The sequence below is a fragment of the Astyanax mexicanus genome, chromosome 7 (genome assembly GCF_023375975.1).
Source record: "Astyanax mexicanus isolate ESR-SI-001 chromosome 7, AstMex3_surface, whole genome shotgun sequence".
Lineage (NCBI taxonomy): Eukaryota > Metazoa > Chordata > Actinopteri > Characiformes > Acestrorhamphidae > Astyanax > Astyanax mexicanus.
Window position 1 is genome coordinate 45,265,905 of NC_064414.1, and position 17,033 is coordinate 45,282,937.

General features: G+C 38.6%; 1 protein-coding gene across 4 annotated transcripts in view; it reads right to left on the reverse strand.

Moving 5' to 3' along the window:
- Positions 1 to 17,033, reverse strand: part of npnta (nephronectin a) — a 128,272-nt gene that overhangs the window by 89,281 nt on the left and 21,958 nt on the right. For all 4 annotated transcript variants that reach the window (XM_007234302.4, XM_022684514.2, XM_022684515.2 and 1 more), the window contains exon 2: positions 11,615 to 11,715. In XM_007234302.4, coding sequence (XP_007234364.3) covers positions 11,615 to 11,715 — 101 coding nt within the window. The remainder of the gene's footprint in view (positions 1 to 11,614; positions 11,716 to 17,033) is intronic.

Here is a 17,033-nt window from a genome sequence, read left to right on the forward strand (position 1 = left end):
TCAACACCAGCAGATGACATGACTCTCCAAACCATCACTGATCATCAGTAAATTTTACATTTTATTTGTAAATCAAGAGATCAGAGTCTGGAGGAAGAGTGGAGAGACACACAGTCCAAACTGCTTGAGGTCTAGTGTGAAGTTTCTACCAATCAGTGATGGTTTGGAGAGACATGTCAGTCATCTGCTGGTGTTGATCCACTGTGTTTTATCAAGCCCAAATGTAATATTTGTAATATGTGTAATATTCATAGCAGTAAATTAAGTTGGATTAAATATACAATCAGCTGCACTTCCAGAGACTCCACCCAATTCGATCTAGTCCAAAGTCAGTGCCGTGTTTTCCTGGAAAGTCCTACAGCACTTCATGCTTCCTCTGCTGACAACTTTTATGGAGATGAGGATTTCATTTTCCAGCAGGACTTGGCACACTGCCCACACTGCCAGAAGCATCAATAGGTCTTATATAATATTCTAATTTTCTTAGACACTAAATTTAAGTGTTTTTTCTTATTAGCTGTAAGCTATAATCATCATCAACAATAAAATATATAAACGCTTAAAATAGCTATTGTTCAGCACCTCCAGGAACTCCTTCCTTTAAGACGCTGAGAAAACTATTCCAGGTGACTCTCCCTCATGAAGACACTGAGATTAAAATACCAAGAGTGTGTAGATCTGTCCTCAAAGATAAATGTGGCTACTTTTTCTGGTTTGTTAAACGCTTTTTGAAGAATCCCATGTGTTTCTGTATAACTTTAATATAGTTTTCAATATTAAATTTACCATGTAAAAATTCTAATCAAAAGAAAGAAAACATTAATTGAGAAGAGATGTGTCCAAAATTTTGATTTTTAAAGTTAGAATGACTCTTGGTTGGATCTGATCTGCTCATCAGAGGCTTGTGCATCAGATTTATGATCTTGTCATTCGATTCAATCAGAAGTGAAGTGAACTGAAATATATTGTTATGATTAGTTTTCTGCTGCAGATTCCGGGGTTAAATATATTCATTGCTGTATCGATTCACTTCACTCTCCAGCCTCTACACTCTTTACCATCTGCTGTACTTATGTTATGTTACTTATGTTACCAATTAAAAGTTCAGCTTTAATCCAGGCTTCTTTGTACTTTAATCAGGAACTAAGTAGGCAGAAAGACTCTTCGACGGATCCGAATCCTTCTGGCTTTCGGAATCTGCCAGCAGGATCAAAGCAGTAGAGCGTGTGAGAGAGAGAGTAAATATGAGCTTAATCTTCCCACCGTAAATCCACTCGGAGAGAGAGATGGGAGGGCTGGATTTCTATCTATGTTCTATCTATTCCTCGCGCAGCGCAGGTTTTACCCTCACAGACGGAATATTCCGAGCCTGCGTCGGCCTGCGCCTTTAAGACAATCAATCAGAATTCACGCTTTACTTCAGACTGGGGAGCGTTTTCCCTTGGATTTTCTCCTCCAAGGGTGTATTTGATCTAGAGCACTGTGATTATGCTGAATGCACACTTCAGCCTGGGTCTCCTGATAAGGAATGGTAATTTTCCAATTGGGAATTCAAAATGAATGCCCACCCTGCTGCTCTAAAACAGCTGTTTGGTGGGTGGAAGTCAAATACTGCACTGGCAGTCAGGAGCACTGGTTAGATGAACATGTGTCGTGTGCTGATGTTCAGCAGCTGTTTGAACGTGTTTGGAAAGGATCCATCACCCACATTCACATTCACAATCAAACAGCTGTGAGATCTTGTGTCTTTTAAAGGAGGTAAAATGAGCTGGTTTTGCAACAAGACAGACAATGACAATCACCACATTTACATACTAATGAGATCTTCAGGGATTGTGCAAGAAGAGAATCCAACCATCCAATCACAGTTCACTATTTACACTATTTAACATATACCTATAAATAGCAAAATTAGAGAAACTGATTTAGAAGCTGAAGTTGTCTCTTATTTTTTTTCCGAAAGCTGTATATGTTTGAGTAAAATGAACATTGTTGTCTTATTCTATAAAATACATATGATGAAGGCTTCAAATAATACAAAGAAAACAAGATCATATTCATAAAGTTTCATTCACAAGTTCAGAAATCAATATTTTCTGAAATAACCCTGGTTTTGAATCACAGCTTTCATGCAAGACTCCACCAGTCTTACACACTGCTTTTGTATAACTTTAGGTCACTCCTGGTGCAAATATTTAAGCAGTTTAGCTTCGTTTGATGGCTTGGTTTGATCATCCATCTTCCTCTTGATGATATATTTTATATATTTTTTCAGTTTGGTAAAATCAAAGAAAATCATTTTAAGTGGTTTCTTATTTTTTTCTAGAGCTGTATACATGGAGCCTGTTTATACCTGATCACTTCATGTGATTAGTATCTAATAAAATAGTACTAACATGCATTTAATTGGTAGTCAATTGCGTCTCTGGTTAATCAGACTGAATTAGACTGACGCAGGAGGGAATATGCAAATTCGTATTGCTGTTCTGGGAGAGGTTTGGGCTGTTGAGTGTCTTAAAACTTTTTCAAGTGCCACAATATATCCATTTAAAAGTATTTTATGCCACTGATATAATGATAATATAACAGAAAAATAATGTAACTGCAGCATTTTAAAGCGCAATGGACTTTTAATTATTATGAATGTTTATACATTGAAATTAGAATATAGATATTTTAATATTCTAAGTGAACTTAAAAAAATAAAACACTGTTTTTAAAAATGTTTTAAACTGTTTTAAAAGTCGACATAACTGTTTTATTCATATTAACGGGCTCTCTCGAATAAGAAAAAAGATAAAAGATAATGGACATTACTGTCCATTACTGCCTGCAAAACTTATTAAAGGATATATATTGTCCATATATTGTATTATAAGATGTAAAAATGTAAGTATCATGACATGCCCAGTAATGTTCAGTGTATCAGACGTCTTCTCCAAATGTTGTGTGTGGTTTAAGCATAGGCAGGCCTTTATTTTTATTTATTTTTTATTTATTTAAAAAATTACCATCTCTATTCACACATGGACTTACTCAGATATTACTCAGACTTTGTACATTAAATACACACGGTTCCCTGGGTTCCATCTAGGCAGGGACTATCACAGACTTCCCATTTATGGGGCCAACATGGAAACCATCGACAAAACTCTTTGGGAACCATTTGAGATATACAGGCCTCACATGGGCTTAATCTCTGGGAAGTTGTTTTAAACATACTCTTCACTATTTGGGCCCTGATTGGTCCAGCAGACCAAGGCCCTACCATTATGATCAGGAGATTGCTGGTTCGAATCCTGGTCATGCAGCTTGCCATCGGCTACCGGAGCCCTGAGGGAGCACAGTTGGCCTTGCTCTCTCTCCGGGTGAGTAGATGGCGCTCTCTCCCCACATCACTCCTGAGGGTGATTTCAATCAGCACAAAGCGTCTGTGAGCTGATGTATGAGAACCGAGTTGCTGTGCCTTCCTACAAGTGCGCTGTGATTCTACTTGGCAGTTTATAAAGATGTGATGGCTGATTTCACGTGTCGGAGGAGGCATGTGCTAGTCTTCACCCTCCTGGTGTTGGGGCATGACTAGTGATAGGGGGAGTCCTAATGAGTTTGTTGGGAAATTGGCCTTGAATTGGAGAGAATTAGAAAATGGGACAGAAATTAGAAATAAAATACTCTTAACTAGATTGCATTTAAACTCCTCAGTGTTGGTGAGGCCTAAAGCCTTGGTCGTGGTGTAGCTGTGGATGACCAGCAATCATTCCCAACTCATGTTAGAAATTATATTAGACTCAGCCATGTAGATTTGTCCTCCACAACATCCAGAGAATTTGACCCTTGGCAGGCCACCCAGGTGCTCAATCAGTCCCTCATCATGTCAGCTCTGTCCTGGCTGCTCTTCGTATGCATGTCATCAGGTCCTGCAACTGATCCAGTATGCGGCGGCACGGCTTATCTTCTTTCAATCTTCCTAAGTTCAGCTGTGGAAATCCATTACTATGTTATATTCTGTAGCTTCTTCCAGCTGTTTGCATCAGATCTAAACCCTGACATTAGCCTTCAAAACCAGAAATGCACCAGTCCACCTGTATCTGATAGTAACGGTCAATACATGATCTACACTAAAAGCTCTTCAAGCATCAAATACAGCTTGGCATGACCCACCATTTCCCTTAAAACGCATATAAGAAAAGCTAATAAGACAAGCATTCAGACTTTTCCCTGCACTGCCTCTGAGACGCTAGAACCAACTTCTGATGGTTGAGTCACTTTCCGTCTTTCTCTTTCTTTCTCGTCTTTCGTCTTTCTCTCTTTCAAGAGCACTTAGTTCAGCAGGAATCCTGCCCTTATTAAAGCTTGTGATTGCACTTACAGTACGTCTTACTCTGAATTCTTTCATCTTTAAGCACACGGTGTATTATGAGCGTTACGCGTATATTATATTCAGGTATTCAGACTTTTTTTTAACGCTGTTTCATTTGAACGTGGATATCAAAAAGGTCCAAGTATAACATTTTTATATTTCAGATTTCCTCACCAACCAAATCCAAGATATATCTGACTGCACTCAGTTTTTCAGATTTTTGTCGTCTCAGTTTTTGATGAATGGATTGTTAAAAATTACTAACAAATGATTTGGAATCAAATCTTCTTATACTGACTTTTACTAAAGCTTAGGAATGTTCTTTTTTTCTTCTGTCCTCTATTTGCAGGACCACAATAACATAGTAAATATAGTATAACACTAGTAAAACCTAAAATTGATCAGCTAAAATTGACGACAATTTTTTAAAAAATGTCTGTTGTATTTTGCATGTTTTAAGCAAAACATTTAAACGCTGTCATGTATGTTTTCTTTAAGAAAATCTGGAAAATAATTCACTATCAACATATATTGCGATAGAAATGTTTAAATAACGGTCATATACTTTTTAAACAGCTGCTAATTATTACTGGCGATGCCACAACACAAGGAGGGTGAGGACTAGCACATGCCACCTGCGACACATGTGAATTCAGACTCTGCCTCTTTTTGAACTGCTGCTGATGCAGAATTACCTAGCAGTATCACAGCGCGCTCGGAGGAAAGCGCTGCAACTCGGTTCTGATACATCAGCTCACAGATGCCTTGTGCTGATCCATATCACCCTTTGGACTGATGAGGGGAAAGAGCTCCATCTACTCTACCCACCCAGAGAGAGCAAGGCCTGTTGTGCTCTCTCAGGGTTCCGGCAGCTGATGGCAAGCTGCATGCCCTCATTCAAGTTCATTACAGGGAAAACTACATTAATTGGTGATTTTTTTTTCTTTCTATTTCTATTTACCTGTTTGCAGTTTTTCTGTGGTTTTCTTATTGTTCATACCATACACTGTGTATAGCCGGACAGAGCATCGTCTCACAAAAGTGAAGTCACCACAGGTCGGGCGCCCCCTGCTGTTCGGTTGCAGAAAGCTGTGTAACCCCACCCATCCCCATAGGTTTCAAATGGCAAAACAGACAACTTTCAATCACGTTTTTTTTTCCAATATACTGTAATTCTACCTCCATTATTTAAATGCAGCAGCTAGTGTAACCTCTGCTTATACTGTCAAATTTTTATATCCCCACATAATTCATTTTTTTTAAACGTTATTCAGCTCTATCTAAAAAGGTTGAAAGTTGTGGTTACTGTAAAAGGGCTGGGTTACTGCTAGCCAGGGTGGGACAAATGACTGTATGGGTGGGACCATAGACTGTTTGAGCTCTGTGGAGGCAGCCCTCAGGGGCGGGGTTATTTAAATGAGTAGGCTGTCTCTCTACAGTCTTTCTCCCTCCTCTGGTCCCTACTGCGCAGACTCGGGTGTAAGGATCGCCAACATGGCGGAAGATTTTGGCTTCATTTTCATTGAATGAATGGGAACGGCGACACGGCGTCCATCTTTTTTACAGTCTCTGGTTCATACTGATATTTGAATAGTGATGTAATATTTTGGCCATTCTGTTCAGTGCTCTCCTTAGTGCTGAAGTTCTTCTCTCTCTCTCTCTCTCTCTCTCTCTCTCTCAGAGCAGACAGTGAAGTGAGGAGGGCTAATTCTGCTCTGGCAGTGTTTGTCTCAGTAGCTCAGTGTTTGGGTGCAGTCAGTGGAGCAGGTCAGTGAAGGAGATCAGTTCTGAGCACTTTAGGCTTCAGAGGCTTTCTGTAACTTCAGCCTGCCTTTCATTAGCCGCTCTCTCTTCCCTGCCTGCCGCTGGACGTCATCCGGACTGATCAGTTACAAACAGCTCCGGCCGGGAGGATGTAATGGAAAAGTGGAGCTGCTGAAACGCCGCAATCAGTCCTGCAGAGCTCCTGCTGTCTCCCGCTCACCCTCGCCCCATCCCTCCCCTCTCCTCAGACCACTTTCAATTACCACTGACCAAGTTAATGATCCCCTGATTGCATTCTTGCCAGACCTGATTGGGTACACTCTGTCCGTGATGGCTTTGCCTGGACATGTGCTCCACACTCTGCGGGGACATGCTGAGATCTGTGAACCACTGAGCTTTTATCAGGAAGCTGCTGTGATACTCGAATAACCTGAAGATGTAGTCTAGTCCTGCACTATAGAACTGTCTGGATTTTTAATGGATGGAAGGTGTTTTTATGTTCTTTTATGTATCTACGTCATCCTGGTGGTGGAATCAAAAAGAGGATAGATGGCAAAATCTGGTAGTCAAGCCATCACATATATTTTATACACATTTTATTTTTAATTTTTATTCTATTTTCTAATTTTCCCCAATTTTCAAGGCCAATTACCCAACCTCATTAGGGCTCCACCTATCACTAGTGATGCCCCAACACACCAGGAGGGTAAAGACTAGCACATGCCTCTGATACATGTGAAGTCAGCGACCGCCTCTTGGAGGAAAGCGCAACGACTCGGTTCTGATACATCAGCGCACAGACGCCCTGTGCTGAAAAAAATGCTATCTGCCCCCCAAGAGAGAGCAAAGTCAATTGTGCTCTCTCTGGGCTCCGGCAGCTAATGGCAAGCTGCATGATCAGGATTCAAACCAGCGATCATAGAGGCAGTGCCTTAATCCGCTTTACCACTCAGAGCCCCCACACATTAGCGGTCAGTCCTTAAATGTAGTTTACGCAGCAAACTAAAATTTAACACAAATTGAATACCTTCAAATATGAACTAATTTAATAAAGTTTTCTGCTAATATAAAAGACACATTCCAATACAATATATATATTTTTCTATCAATGTATAAAACAAAATATGTGCTATGTAGGAGTTGTAAAATACAACAAAATAATAAAAGCTACCAGTGGAGCCTCAGTCTATCGGTCTGAGGTTTCAGGTTTACTTATTTGATGATTTCTCAGTTTTTCCACTTAATGCTCTCACGTGTCTATATGAGACTCCCACACCTCACACTAATATAACTGTGCTCTCCAGTCACACACTATACGTGCTATTTTTATGTCTCTCGTGGCTCAGTGTTTACACATTGTACCGTTATATCATCATACTCAGTGCTGCACGATTATGACCTAAAAAAGAAAATCTTATTTTCGATTATAATACATTTTTCCTCCCTACTAAAAAACTAATGGTTCAAAACTAGGTTTACCTGTAAAAAAATAAAATGGATAAAATGTCTATGTCTGTGTGTAAAATTGTGAATATTCTATTTTTAAAAATCGCATTAAAACTGTAATTCGAATGAATCAAATGAATTGTGAAAATCTCCCAGCACTATCTAACACTATTGAAATGATAGGCAGCTGCTTAGTCTCTATGTTTTCACTGCAGCTCTGTGTTGAGATTAAGGGGATTATGACTAGGAAATTCTTCATAAATTATTAAATAAAAACAGCGGCAATAAAACTGTATAATGACTATACTGTTTTGATTAAACCTTTTCAGTTCATTTGCGGTTCACGTGCGTCCTGAACTCTGGACTCTGGTTAGCACACAAAAAACTAATGTGTTTACATCACCAACTAATCAACCATCAAATTATTAGCCATTTAATTTGATTGTCTATTATGACTATATATGACTACCTTTGACTAACTATTAGTCATTGCATCTTTATTACAGGGTTCATACACTTTTAAACCAATACATTTCCATTATTTTTTTTATGAATTTAAAGCACATTTTCATAACTGTACAATTTTTAAAACAGTGCAGACATGGACAATAAAACCAAAAACCAACTAAAACTATAAACGAGATTGATTAAAGTAGGCCTAGAATGAATCTGACATGCAATCTTGTATAATAAAATGTGGGTCCGATCCTGAGAGCTCCATTGTGTAGAGACTAAATTACTGAAAATAGATTTTCTCCGACGATAAACTGAAACAAAAGATTTGTAGACCAAATTTTCATGATTTTTTCTAAACTTTCTGAGTATTTCTATTTTTTTTTTTTCAAAACTCATCCAGGCCTGGAAATTGCTATTTTCAAATTCCATTACTTTTCCAGTTTTTTCATGACCGTACGAAACCTGTTATTATATATATATAACTAAACTCTTTAATACTGTATTTAAAAAAAAAACAATTTTCAGGCCTCTTTTTAAATGAAATGTAAGAGACGTGTGCACACTCACTCACTCACTCATTCATTCTCACTCATCCCAACAGATAATCACAGTGATGCGCCCATGCTTATTTACATACTGCCCCACCTGTGATAATGTGACAGGCGGCAGATGATCTAAACGAGATAACAAAGAGCTGCATCTCATAGATCTGGCATGTGAGACACCACGGGGTTAGAGAAGTGCGTAAGCTATTAGTTCCAGCTGCAGGAGTTAATGATGGAGATGAGCTTCCCCCCCTCTGATCAGCAAAAGAACAAAACCCCCAGACGCAGCGCGCTTCAGCGGCCAGAGCAACAGCTGGACGATCATGCGCACAAGCCATGCAGGAGCAGCGTTCATTTGTCAGGCTGCCGGACACGTTCAGCTCGCTAATAATATCCTCCCCCGGCGCAAATTACAACAAGTGCAAGGCTATTTCCATCCGGTGATAAGACTAAATATTTAGGTAGGAATAAATGCCACGTCTCTACAGCTTTATTTTTTTTATTTTTTTTTTATAATAACTGCATCTGCGCAGAGCATATGGCAACAGACAAATGAAGCGTGCTAATGGTTTTAGTGCAAGTGCTGGTGGCCCATCTCCTGAATGCTCGATAAATTTGATAAAACTAATTCATCTACGCGAGGAAAGTTAAAATAAAAAAAAATAAAATAAAAAAAAAACCTGTGAGAGAGGAGATAAATCTGCTGCTTTTCCCCTCTGCATTAGAGAGCTCATCACTTTGAGTAGGACATAAGAGGAGCTCATGAGTAGCGCAGCTCTTTGGACACGTCCAATGATTGCACATTCATTCTGGAGCCCCTCAGTGACGGAGAGCTCACTTTAATCAGCAGTGCAGGCTTCTGGGGATCATTTTCTGCAGAATATTTTGGAAGCAGAGTGCTTTTTATTCCTCCTGTTTCCCAAATTTTAACAAGCCACAAAAATAAAGGAAGTCAATACCATTTCTTGCCACAGTACGACCCGAAATAAGCTTATTAGCAGCCGTCCTCCCTGAGCTGAAAGTACAGTAGGTGTATAGCAGGTGTATCCTGTATCTGGTGTGTTTTTGGACAGTTAATAAAGTATATTTCAGTTTTTGTCAGGGTGTTGTAATGTTTGTATAAGTTCAATCTAACCCAACACAAAGGCACCAGCTCATTACATGCAGTGGGGATTATGGATTTGAATGGATTTGAACATTCTCAGAATTAACCAACAATTTTGATGGGTACATTAAAATATATATGGGCTTTATAACACTTCATAAGCATTAAAAATGTATTTTAAAGTAATAATACTTTTTTAATTATGTATGTATATCTAATGCCAGTAGGCATAATATTAATTTTATAATCTCAGCTGTTCAGCTTCATATAGGAATTTGAAGAGCTTAAAAGTAAAGTGATAGACAGTGGCAAGTTGGGACATCTTCTAATTCAATGTTTTTATTCTTTTATTTGTTTTATTTGTATTTTTCTACATTGTAAATGAATACTGAAGTCATCCAGACTATGAAGGAACACATAAGGTATCACGTAGTAACTTTAAAAAAAAAAGTGTTAAACCTAAATACTCTGTAAATCATTTATTAAAATTCATCCTGTGCAACAGATAGAATTCTTGGTCTTCCTTTTCCTGGGGCAGTCCTGATGAGAGCAAGTTTCATCATAAGGTTGACTGACCTTCATTTCTAAAAGTCATTTTTTTTTTACTTAGTTGAGCAGCTCTTGCCATATGGATTAGAACATTACTCTAATAGAGCTATTCACTGTATACCTGTAACTCTACCTCTTCACAACTTTACAACTGATGCTCTCAAACACATTAAGAGACAAAAAAAAATCAAGTAATTAACTCTTGCTAATTTCAGCACAGCTGTTAACTGAAAGCCTGAATTCCAGATGACTCTACCTCATAAAGCTGACTGAGAAAATCCAGCCAATATGTGCAAAACTGTCTCTATCTAAGCACGAGGTGCTACTTTGAAGAATCTAAAATATAAAACACAAAATAATTCCATATTTTTCTTTATAATATTAATCTACAATGCAGATTTTATTAATTGTGAAAAAACACTGAATTTAAGGTGTGTCCAAACATTTGACTAATACTGTACGTTGGACTACTGCAATATGCAAATTTCTCACTGGCGTTAATAAAAACATATTTGAAAAGTTATGTATCCTCAAACATCTGGCAGCCTTAACCTGAAAGCCACTCCAGATTACTACCTCAGAAAATGCCAAAATGTGCAAAGCTGCCATTTGAAGAATTGAAATATTAAACATTCTGGTTTAACACTTTTTTTTTATTGTTTACTAAAATATTTCATATGTTTTTCTTTATAGTTGGATGACTTTAGTATCAACATACAATGCAGAACATTTTAAATAATGAAAAAAACAAAGGAAACTGTGGCTACACTTAATAGTTTTTTTTAACAGTTTTTGTTTATTAAATAATTCTGCATGTGTTCCTGTATAGCTTTAACGAAGCCTATATTAAATTTACAATTTAAAAATCATAAAAAGAGAGGAAACGCATTAAATAATCAGGTGTCCCCAAACTTTTGACTGGTACTGCATATTGACTAATAAAATAAAGCTGACCAGACAGAATGTGAAATATCTGGGGTTCATACTGTCTGTAATCAAAAAATAATAATAATTCATAGTAAATGTAAGAAACACTGTTTTTTTACTGCGTTTTTTTTCTATAGTGTCCCAACTTTTCCTTCTTATGGGGTTTAATTTAAATATTAAAAAAACAGTATTAATGCCTTTAATTAATGCTGCTATTAAATCTAGTAAATGGAACAGTATTGAGTGTTTAAACTGATCAGAGGTAAATGATCAGATAGCTAGCTGGTTTGTGACCTACACCGTACTGAGTTCAGTGTCTTGCTGTGTGGTCAGTGTGAGGGGTGTGAGGGTTAAGTATGTGCTGAGAGAGTGCTGAGAGTTGTGAGAGCTTGAGAGAGTAGTGAAAGCCCCTGTAAGCCGGCCCCGGAGCCCTGGTTTCCCGCAGTAGCAGTGGTTACTCACGCTGGCAGTGTCCCCAGGAGCGCCGCGTCCAGCCCCAGCAGCAGTCGATGCGGGCGCCGTAACGGCACAGGCCATTGGACGAGGCCATCTGCCTGGGCCACCTGTCAGAGAGACAGCATCGTCAGTTCTCAGTCACTGGAGGCGATGGGCTACTTACCACTGCACTGCTATATATGCAAATTTATGCAACAGAAAGCTTTTTTTTTTTGCATTTTCCTCAATACTGCATCCATATTTAGTAACCTCATATACAGCAGCACACAGACTCTAATGCAGTGGTTCCTAGTCCTGCTCCCCGGGGTTCTCCTGACCTGCATATATACAGAACTCTTCACTCAAAACTGTGAATAAAAAATGACTGTGTTCAAAAAGCTGTGTATGAAAAAAATAATGATGTATGACCTTTAATGGTTAAACCGTTTCAGGCAAAAACAAACAAACAAACAAAAAAACAGAACCTCTACGCTTTTTCATGTTTGTATGTTCTTTAAAGAATCTTCTCTTATTGGAATCAAATGCAGATGTTTTGTTGCAAATAAAATAAAATAAAATTTAATAAAATGAAACGTTTAATGTTGGTTGTAAAGTGCATAAACTTCAAAATTATGTTTTCTTGCCTAAAACCTAAAGTTCCTATTAATTTTGTACCAGATTAGCTCAACCTGTAGCAGTTTGTACTTTAAAGCTATAAGCATTGCTTCAGTCTGAACTTCTATGTGATCAATAGGAAATACATAAAAGCCAATCAATACAAGGGCTGCAAGATTAAAAAAAAAAAAAAAAACACTTTTATAAATATGCGGATTTCATTTTCCAGCAGGATTTGGCACACTGCCCACACTGCCATAGGTACCAATAGGGGTTTTTTATTGGCTGTAAGCCAAGATAGTCAACAATAAAATAAATAAATGCTTAAATAAAGTAACTTTTCAATGATTATTCTATTTTTTTTTAGATGCAGTATTATATGTTGTAACACTAAGAAAATTAGGAATGTTCAAGTACATCATACAACATCTGATTATATAAAAAAATGAATCAATCTGTGTATCAATAAGTAGAGTAAAACAAATGGTAATGGGCACATATAATCAAATCTGGTAAAATATGATGTCATGTATAATGAAAACAGTATGAATTTTCTTTGTATACAGCAATAAATTAAAATGTTTTTTTTTAATGTTTTTTAAAATGGCAAAAACATTGCACTTACTGTGATGTGACTATAGGCCATGTATACATTGCCATATCAAAGCTGAAATTCTATATTGTGCAGCCCTGATCAGCACGAAATAGAGGTAAGAGTGACTAAAATCCTATTTCATTTATTTAAGTGTAAAGAGAAGTTGTAAAGGTGTGTAAAATGATTGTTTTAGCAACATTATGCAGCATTTTAGCTTAAAGCAACAGCTTCAGTATAACGATGTTTCAGTGATGTGTAATAAAGGGAACAGTGTCTCTGGGCTCATTATATTCCTAACTAAACTATTAAATAAAAACACATACACATACAGGGCTTAGTCAGCAGCGATCAAGGTTAAAAAAGTGAATTAGAGGCGGTTCTGCTTTTGTTGTCACAGTGACCAGTGGAAAAGTCATAATTTGAAATTATGAATATGAAATTCATGAATATGAATTTCATTCATATTTAAGTTACAGTCATAGCAAAACTGAATTTCCAACCACTTGGGGGTGGGTTCACAAAAAGGGGTTGGGACAGTAAAACTGTACTTAATTTTATTGGGTAAATGGCTTGTTTCATTTAATTATTATATGAATGATTGTGAAAATATTTGGAGATATTACACAATTCCCATTTATAATTCCCCCTATCACTAGAAATACCCAGAGGAAGCATGGTCAATTCTTCCCTTATGGATTCCAGTTACTGATGGAAAGCAGCCAATCAGGGATTTGAATTTGAAAAACTTGGGTCACAGCAACATCAACAGTTGACACATTGAGTTACAAAAAAATAAAAAATAAATAAATAGTTTATTTGCACTATAAGAGGAACATAACATTGAGGAAACAAATAAAACAGAAACCAGAGGAATGTGTTTTTTAGTTTTTGTTATTAAATAGTACATAACATTGTTTGTTACAATGTCTTATTGTGTTTTTTTCCCTCTGTTCCCTTTGGTATTTGTGTCTTTCTTTGTATGTGTATCACAACTTGTGCCTAATTAAAATACATAAATGTCTTTAGGGTGCCTTTGGAAAACCAAATAAAAATATTTCTGAAAACACCAACAGAGTGAAAGCAATGTAAGCTTGTGAGTGAGTTTTATTACAAAAGAATTACAACATGTGATGCCCGCTGTCTCTGGAAGGCATATAACAAGGCTTTTTTTTCCCCTCTGAATGGGTAAATTAACACCCCTGGTTGGGGCCGATCATTACCACCCACTGCTCTGTACACTGTTGTGGTGGTGGTGCTGCTTTAGTATGATCGATAAATATTAAATGGCTGCACAACAGCTATTCAGAAACGGAAGGCCTCGTCCATCTGAAACCCACTATCTGTAAAGTAGAGGTACCCGAGGTATACGAGGTAACCGTATGGCCTCCATCCACATGGTTAGGCACATGCTTGTATACGTGGGCACGTGTTGAAAGCTATGCACCTCAGTCCAGCACAGTTTTGCAGTGCAGATATTTCCAGTTCACGCTTCAATCCCAGAAAAACGTTCTTATTTACCTTTTAAAAAGCCATTTGAATGCCTGATTAAAGGGCCGATTACTGTTGTTTTGCTGTTTTTCTCGTTTTTTTAGTGCTCGACACTGACTCAGCTCTTGATCGGTCCGCACAAGAGATGGCACGCAGGTGGGGGCAGGGCTGGTGACATCATGGGCCCTGCATTGTTTAATATTGTGTTATATATCATCGAAAAAAGAACATTTGCAATGTAAATTTTATCCAATATCGTGCAGCCCTAATCAGACATGAAAGACTCCTGCAGGACCTTTAACAGCACATGCCTTCAGTGACCTGTGTAACCTCTGAAGGTCACCTTGAGACTCGAAGGTGATAAGGGCTCGAAGGGAATTCATGTTTGATTTACATACTTTACTATGTAAAAGAGTACATAAATCCCAGGACTTTTGGCATCTCAGATCACTGCCCATCTCTCTACATCTTTGTTGTGAGTCTAAATACTAGAGGTGTGCCAAAAAATCGATTCACATAAGAATCTTGATTCTCATTTACTACGATTCAGAATCGATTTAAAATGTCCCAAAATCGATTCTGAGGGGCGGGTTTTAGACTGATTTTGGGCTGGGTATTTTTGTTGGACCTGGCAACCCTGGGGATAGCGCTTGTCCCTTTGGAGATCTTCCAGACACACACAGAGCGTAGGTGTTTGAGAATCACCGGTAAGATGGCAGAACAAGCACTATATTACCTTAGATTAACGTGTAGTTTCAATGTTTTATGGCAGAATGCTTCATAACAAGCATAAAAAAGATCGCTAGTAGTTAGTTTCAGTAACTGTTAGCTAGCTAACTAGCTAACTTTCCAGTTCCACCTTAAATAACGCTACAGGTGGCAGCGGGCTGCAGCATTTAAGGCGGAACGGAAAAATAACAATAAGCTAATCAGAGCTAATTTCAGCTCCTCATCACAGAGGAATTAAGGAATGGACAATATGAATTAATTTCTCCACCTCCTGCCCCCTTTCTGAAGAAATACAACGACCTTAAATTAACTAGTTAATCAGCAGCTGCTCCTGAACTTTAGCGCTCCACTGCTATCATCACATCAGCCCAGCAGCGTCACCTACACACCACCGCTAGTAGCCTGGTAATAAAGCAGTGTTATTTATTATTTATTTATTGTTCATTAACGTCATTGTGATATCCCAGTGATTCCTCTGTCACTGAGGACCCACATTCCTGCACATTTTATTGTTTTTGTAACACATTACTTGCTCCAGGACCAGTGTATATTATGGAGGGTTTTTTTTCAATACGATTCATAAGCCAGAAGCAGAAATATTTATAATTCAAATCGTTTTGAATCAAAAATCGATTTTGAATCGAATCGTGGCCCCCAAAATCGGAATCGAATCGAATCGTGAGATAGTAATCGATTCCCACCCCTACTAAATACTGTAAATTAAAAGTACAGCGTCTGACATCTTGCTATTTCTCATGCTCTAAAGCACCAAATCCAACCAGTAAGCGAACAGCCAGAGCTCTACTGTGCAGAAGAGGGTTAGTGCAGGATCAGGACTGTGAAACACTGCTGTAGAGCATCCTCCAGCCAGGATTACAGACTTAAAGAGGTTAAAGTGAATTAACAAGCTTCAGTGCTTCCAGAGGAAAAACTGACGATTCTGGCAGCGGCCATTTGTAAACGATGAGGGCGTGACTGTGGCGTGCGGCTGATGACTCCGGGCCCGGCTCGCCCAAGCCCGCTTATCCATACATCAGCAAGCCAATGACATCTTATCTGCATTCACACTGCTCCCTTTGTACGCCCCGATAGGGGGGCTGCAGATAATGCCAGGGTGAATTATCTCCCCGCCATCACATAATAATGGCTGATGTTCCCGTGTGGTTGCTGCTGGTAGCGGAGGCGAGACGGGCTCTATCCGCGCTCCCCGGAGATACACCAGCGAGCACTGGCGATGGGGCAGAAAATGATAATGCCATTTTTACAATGAAATACAATGTGACCCAAATGCACAAGAGAACGAGCATCGCTTCTGGAGACGCTGCGTTCAATTCCCCGCCAGCCATTTCTCAGGGAAATGGGGAAGAGGATGTTTTAAGGCTCAAATGAACCGTTCCAGTGAAGAGATAGAGTTTCTTGGCAGCTCTAAACAGGGCTTTTTTCTCGTTTTGGAGCAGACCGCCAAATGTTTTTCAGAGGAAACAAGAAGATCGAACCATTTAAGGTCTCAGAAAATAAGCAAGAGTCCAATGTTTGGTCATGACACAAGCTGGACCCATCAAAAGTGAGAAAATTCAGACAGTGTACTCTGCCAATCTACACTCCAACATCGTGCATCTGCCTTCATTACCATTTAGAGAGAAAATAAACGATACAGAGAGAGAGAGAGAGAGAGACAGAGAGAGAGATAGAAACAGAGAGAAAGAGAGAGAGAGAGAGTGTGTGTGTGTGAGAGAAAGAGGGAGATAGACAAAGAGAGAGATCACGAGGGTGAGAGAGACAGAAAGCAAGCAAAAGGGAAAGATAGAGAGAGTGAATAAGAAAGGACAGGAACAGAGAGAAGGACAGAGAGAGAGAGGACAGAGAGAGAGACAGAGAGAAGGACACAGACAGAGAGAGACAAAGAGAAGGACACAGACAGAGAGAGAGAGAGACAAAGGGAGAATTAAATTGAATTGAGAGAGAGAGAGAGAGAGAGAGAGAGAGAGATTGAGTGAGGAAGAAAGACAGAATGAGATG